General features: G+C 34.4%; 1 protein-coding gene across 1 annotated transcript; it reads left to right on the top strand.

Annotated features, from left to right (window-relative positions):
* Positions 1 to 2,439: 2,439 nt before the first annotated feature.
* On the top strand, positions 2,440 to 5,178 carry LOC145077235 (dynamin-related protein 4C-like). The gene is made up of 2 exons (XM_079022985.1): positions 2,440 to 3,325; positions 3,406 to 5,178. Exons 1-2 carry the CDS (start codon positions 2,713 to 2,715, stop codon positions 4,815 to 4,817), a joined length of 2,025 nt encoding a protein of 674 aa, XP_078879111.1. The 5' UTR covers positions 2,440 to 2,712; the 3' UTR covers positions 4,818 to 5,178.
* The last annotated feature ends 1,634 nt before the right edge of the window (positions 5,179 to 6,812 follow it).

The raw sequence follows: 6,812 nt of genomic DNA, 5'->3' as shown, positions 1-6,812 counted from the left end.
ATTTTAAGAAAAAATCGCAGTTTTTTAAAGAAAATCGCTGAAAAAAAACATTTGAAAAAAAAAAAAAAATTTTTTTTTTCAGCGAATTTTTATAAAAAGCTGCGATTTTTTATAAAAAAAGTTTTGTGATCTCTAAGTATTTTTTTTATGCATTTTTATGATTTTTAGGGTTTTTTGTTTTCCATAGAATCTAAACCGCGCGGGACACACCTTTTATATATATATATATATATATATATATATATATATATATATATATATATATATATATATATATATATATATATATATATATATATATATATATATATATATATATATATATATATATATATATATATATATATATATATATATATATATATATATATATATATTCACTATACAGATTAAAGTTAGGGCCCTATTTTTTCTGGTCGTTTACCGTTGCACCTTTTCACACTAATAAGGCATATAGGTGTTGGATCTCATTAGATATAAAAAGATTAGTCTTAAAGCCTATATAAAAATGAATGGGGTGGTGGTTTTAAGATGACAAGTTGTTTAAATAACGTAATTTTAGTTAAAATACTATAATTACTAAAGTACTATATAATTTAATGAAAATGTTTTGACTTATTAAATCAGAGATGAGATCGACTCCGAAAGCGATCTGAAACGACATGGAACCAAAAAAACCGAAATCAAAAAATGGAAATTAAAAGAATAGAGAACTTGAATATCTTTATGTGGTTCTATTCGGTTTTAATTCCAGTTATTTTTTTTTATTTTCTTATATCGGCAAAAGCTTAATTCAGTGGCGGACGCAGACTGTTTTAGTAGGGGTGTCCATCGTACTTCAAGCGGGTGCACCTAATAGAAAAAACCAAAAAAAAAAAAAAAAAAATTACACTGCGTGCCGGAAATTGAGCAGTGACCCGGGACCCCAAAGGCCCTACATAGGTCCGCCACTGGCTTAATTATGAAACTCGACCAAACCAACTCGGAGCCGGAGGCAAAACCACAGAAGCAATAGCAAGGTTGTCAGATGCTTTGCCTCCCCACCATCACTTTTCAGGTTGCAACAAGTAAATTTTAGTCGGTAAATAAAGGTTATCTAGATAGCAATTATATTAGTTGGTAAATAAAGGTTATCTAGATAAGAATTGATATAGGGTTTTATCTTCCAAGACAAGATACCATCTATTTCAATTTAAAAATAAGCCTCCAAATAATATACAAGAAGCTTTCAATCATTCTAATTCACCTTCAATTGTTCCATTTATCACTACAAAATTATATTGAAAGATCATTTGGAATCTTGAAGAGTCAATGTAATATACTCCATACAATGCTCAAATTTAGTGTGCAAACTCAAATTGACGTTATTATAGCTATATTTTCCTTGCATTACTACAATGGTCGTAGCTCTGAGCAAGCAACATTCTTTGATTTCATTGAAGTACATCTAGACTCCATGCCACATGATGAACCTTATGATTTTCACGGTAATGAAACAAGTAATGAAGACTTATACGATGTCATGAAGTGTGTCTGTAATGATATTGCTACTTTAATATGGAATGTTCGACGTCAATGATATTATCAAATAGTTTTTACGTTGGAATACAACTTTTGACTTTTCTTATGGAACATAGTTATGGAAAATTGCAAAATGTTAAGAATTAGACAATATTTTATTCATTTATTATGTTTCAGAATTCGCATTTAAATAGATGCCTTTTTATGTAATTTTACATAGTTAAAAAGTTTCAAACTATTTTTGTCAAAGACTCATATAACAAATAAAAACTACAACTTTCAATTACAAACTATATTTTAATTATTACCCCATTTATACATTTATATCAATCCAATGATAGTTATACTATCCTATTATCCTCGTTTGTTCATAGTTATATTACCCCCATTTATTTATATAGTGTTTATTAATCGACGATTATCAAGAGTTCAAGCGTAGCTATTTTTATTCGTCGAGAAGGTTATTGCAATATTAGGCTTTCAGTCCTTTTTATTCTTAAATCTTGACTTGGCTTCTGCCCCAAACCGAAAACATTAATATTTATGAGTAATAATTTATGAAACCGAAAACCAAATCAAATATGTTTATATGGATTCAAGTTCCAACTTGATTATTCTGCAAACGGCTAATTTGCACGTCTCTTAAATTACTTAATTTTTAAACAAACATTTGTTAAAGCTTTAATAAAAAATATTTTCAAAATATTTTTTTCCTTCTAAAAAAGACATTGAAAGTCTTCAAATATGATTTGATTCTTTCTGATTTTAAAAGTTGACTTTTCCTATAAATGCTGACAACGATTTTATATTCTAAGGCTATACGGAATAGGGGCATCCCCTTACGGCTTGTGTGACTTGCCAAGTCATGCTTGAAATGCAGCCAAACACCACTCCCATCTTGTTTAATTGTGAGCTCTCGTAGCCAAAGTCACGCCCCTCAACAATCTTTGTTTTCTCCCTCTCTTTCTATCTCTCTCTTCTTTCCCTTTACCAACTTCTTCCCTATTACTAAACACAATTTCCTAAGGCTTGTAAGAAGGTAGTTGAGTTGATAAATGGTTGATGTGGCCATCTTCTATGCGTTAAAACCTCCCATCCACTCCGTATACCATAATATAACACGATTCCTCTCGGTAACTATACTTTTTCCACTCTTCCTCCGCTTGCAGTTCCGACAACAATTGCAACATCATGGTTCTAGTTAACAACAACATCACAACAATGGCGGAAAAGAGCAACACCATGATTCCAGTTACCAAAACAACCAACGGTGGTGAGGTAATACTTCCTCCTTTTACTGAAGATCGCAAACCGCAGTTTCCGCCAATCGTTTCATCTTACAATGATAAAATACGTCCCATTCTTGATGCCGTCGACAAGCTCCGTCGTCTCAAAGTCACCCAAGAAGGCATCCCTCTTCCAGCCATCGTCGTTGTTGGTGACCAGTCTTCCGGCAAGTCCAGCGTTCTAGAGTCACTTGCCGGCATAAGTTTACCACGTGGACAGAACATTTGCACAAGGGTACCTCTTATTATGAGGCTTCAAAACCATCCAGATGCTGTGCCGGAACTCATACTGGAGTATCAGAAAAAAACGGTTATGATAATGGAAGAACGACAAATATCAGATGCCATCGATAAAGCTACTGTGGAGATAGCCGGAGATAATAAAGGGATATCAAATGTACCCTTAACTTTAGTGGTCAAGAAGAATGGTGTTCCAAATCTCACCATGATTGATTTGCCCGGAATAGCTCGGGTTGCTGTGGGTGATCAACCGGAAAACATATACGAACAAATTTCAGGTACTTGGTTTGTCATAAGTGTTATAACTCTATGAAGACTAGAAATTTATGTGCTTTATTATTGGTTTTTGAATTTTCAGATATGATAATGGAGCACATTAAGCCAGAAGAGAGTATCATTTTGAATGTTCTTGACGCAAATGTTGATTTTTCAACTTGTGAATCCATTTGCATGTCACGACGTGTTGACAGCACCGGGCAAAGGACTTTGGCCGTGGTAACCAAATCCGATCAGTCGCCGGAGGGCTTACATGAGAAGGTAATGTCAAATGATGTCAATATCGGACTTGGCTATATCTGTGTTAGAAACCGTATCAAAGATGAAACCTATGAAGAGGCTCGAATACAAGAAGCCACACTCTTTCAAACTCACCCATTTTTGTCCAAGATGGACAAATCTATTGTAGGTATTCCTATTTTGGCCCATAGACTTGTCCAGATTCAATCAATGATCATATCAAAATGTTTACCGGACATTGTCAAGAAGATCAATGAGAGACTTAATGCTTCGGTTTTGGAACTCAACAAGCTACCCCGGATTCTTACTAGTATTCCCGATGCAATGGCTGCTTTTATGCAAATCGTTGGGTCCTTAAAAGAAACATTTCAAAAGATCTTGATTCGAGGTGAGCTTGAGTATGATGATAAAGAAATGCATTGTAATGCTCGATTGGCGGAAATGTTGGATGAGTTTTCAGAAGAACTCCACAAGAGTGAAAAAATTTCTGAAAATTTTCTTGTTGAGGAGATGCTGGTTTTAGAGGAAGCAAATGGGATTCGGTTGTCTTTTTTTCTCTCACACTCAGCGTTTCTGTATTTGCTTAAGAAGAAATTGACCAACATCTCTAATTTGCCGATTAGTTTCTTAAACAAAGTCTGGGGATATCTTGAGATTGTTTGGGTTAGAGTCTTGATGGATCATTGTGAGAATCATCCACAAATTCTTCCTTCCATAAAGAAAGCATCTTTGAATGTGATGTTAAGAATGAAGGAGAAGTTGGTGGAAAGGGTTTATGAGAAGATTGAAAGGGAAAAAGTAACAGATTACACTTGTGACCCCGATTTCATAGCTTCTTGGAACAAGTTAATGGGCAAGCGTGATGAGTTTTTGAGGGCAATCCCCAATCGTAATTCATTTTCTATGGAAGGTTATGGGTCGATTGATATCACACATCTAGTGAGTGTTCCAGCAACCAAAAGAGATCAAGCATTTGACTTGAAAATGAGGATCATGGCTTACTGGAAAATTGTTTCGCGAAGAATAGTGGATTGGATAGCTCTTGAGCTTCGATTTGTGATACAAAAAATGGTGAACAAGGTGATGGAAAAGGAGATAGTAAATGAGGTGATGATGCGTGGTGGTGGTGGTGGTATGGAGAAAATGTTGGATGAGCCAACTCCGGTGGCCGCAAAGAGGGAGAGGCTTCAAATGAGTATCGGTTTGCTCCAGGAATCACAGCAAATTATCCAACAAGTCATGGATGCTATTTGAATAATCACTTATTAAAAAAGAAGTGTGGGAACTAATCATTTTGTTTGCATGTTTGGTATTTAGCTTATTAGGCTTTATGGTACTAAGTGTTATGATCGCATGCTTAAATTCCTTTTAACACTATTAGAAAAACATTGATTTACATACCAAAAGTACCGACGAATAATTCCATAGGTAATTACCGACAGAATACGAATGTCCTGATTTAGTAACCAAATTACAAAGGAATAGCTATGAAATAGCAACGGAAGGTAGGCCATAGGAAATCTGTAGGTAATTATTGATGAAATAGCTACGAAATTCCAACGGAAGGAAATAACTACAGAATAGCAACCAAATACCGACGGACTATTATAATTTCCATTGTTATTGTTATTATTTTTCATTATTCAAGTACTAAAACGTAGTTTTTTTAAGTTCGTTTTTTTAACATATTTATCATGCGTACAAACATACATTATTGTATTATATTGACATACACCCATATAACACCCGAAGAGAAAAAACAAATTCGAAAAAACTTTGTTTAACACATGCATAATTAAAAATGATATTAATAGAATAAGTGAAAGAAAGGCTATGTGTGTATGTGTATGTATATGTACATGTGTATATGTATGTGTGTATGTGTGTATGTATATGTGTGTGTGTCTAGGAGTATATGTATATGTGTATGTGTGTAAGCTTATTTGTGTATATATATGTGTGTACAAAACAAACATAAATTTTTCATTTTTAATTCATCAAATCACATAGTATTTGTCCAAAAAACCATCATCGTAAAAAATTATCATAATCATCATAAGTACAATAACAGTCATTAATGAGAAAAATCATCAGGGGGTAATGTTGTGTAATCAAGTCGAGCCCTTCCCTTTCGAACCGGAAGTACCTGAAAAATGGGCAAACCACAAAACCGTAAGCACAAAGCTTTAGTGAATTCCCCAGAATACCACATACCATACATACATTGTCATTGGCTACCCCCTTGGTCTTGCATACAATTGTCATGGGCTACCTCCATAGTCTTTTATACCATTGTCATGGGCTAACCTATCGTCTTCCCTCGCATTGCCTTGCTACCCCATCTTATATCCTAATAAAAGAGTACCTAGACGCCACGTGGCAGTCGCTGAGCACCACCTATCAGATTTTCCCACTCAAACAAGCTATGTGAATTTTCGAGATTACCCTTGAGATCGATAATATTTATTGCCCCTTTTTTTAGCAGTTTCACAATTAATGTTTAACTGTGATACTTAAATTTAAGGATGTCAAAATATGCATACATATCACTACTGTAATAAAGCAAGATACATTCAAATCATTTCAAAATCCGCTCAAATCTGTGACCTACATTCAATATTTTAGAATAAATAACATTAAATATGGCATTTTTATCAGTATAATATGATCAACTATCCTAATCTTTCAAATTTGAATAAATGCATACCGATTTGTTTCATTTATCACCTTTTTTTCTCTATTATAAAATCTACATAAAAAGAATTTGATATGTGCATATTTAGTGTGTATTTAGTATAGTTTTTTATTCATATATTGGCTAAATTATCACATATTAAGGACAAAAGGTACTTAAAAGTGTTAAATTGTGTTTTTCAGTCCAAAGATGAAGCTCGGAAGCGAAAGGAAGCAAGAGAAGCGGCTGAGAGCTCAAGAGTGGAAAGAAGAAAGAAAACAGCCAAAATAAGGCTTCTACTCGTCGAGTTATCTTTTGACTCGACGAGTCCGGTCGCGGATTCAGAAGGATAAGCATTCGGAAGTCAAGACAGTTATCAGGTTACGACTAATGTGAGAGGGACTCGACGAGTCGCCATATGACTCGACGAGTCGAACCGCTTATTTAAAGATAATTCCACAGATCGGAAAGAGGGAATTCTGGAAAGTTTCAGAGGCCTTAAGCTGCGAATCAGAAGCCAGAAGAACCCTAGAAGTCGACCAAAGAAGCTAGATCCAATTCCGGGAGTAATTAAG

The sequence above is a fragment of the Lactuca serriola genome, chromosome 9, assembly GCF_051521515.1.
Source record: "Lactuca serriola cultivar US96UC23 chromosome 9, Lser_US96UC23_V15, whole genome shotgun sequence".
Taxonomy (NCBI): Eukaryota; Viridiplantae; Streptophyta; class Magnoliopsida; order Asterales; family Asteraceae; genus Lactuca; species Lactuca serriola.
Note: the sequence above shows the minus strand (reverse complement) of the source record. Positions and strands in the feature narration are given on the sequence as shown.

What these genes read in the sequence shown, in the direction of transcription:
- LOC145077235 (XM_079022985.1), top strand. Translation starts at nt 2,713, where the DNA reads ATGGTTCTAGTTAACAACAACATCACAACAATGGCGGAAAAGAGCAAC. An exon ending in CATATACGAACAAATTTCAG is followed by an intron (nt 3,326 to 3,405) that starts GTACTTGGTTTG and finishes TTGAATTTTCAG; the next exon opens with ATATGATAATGGAGCACATT.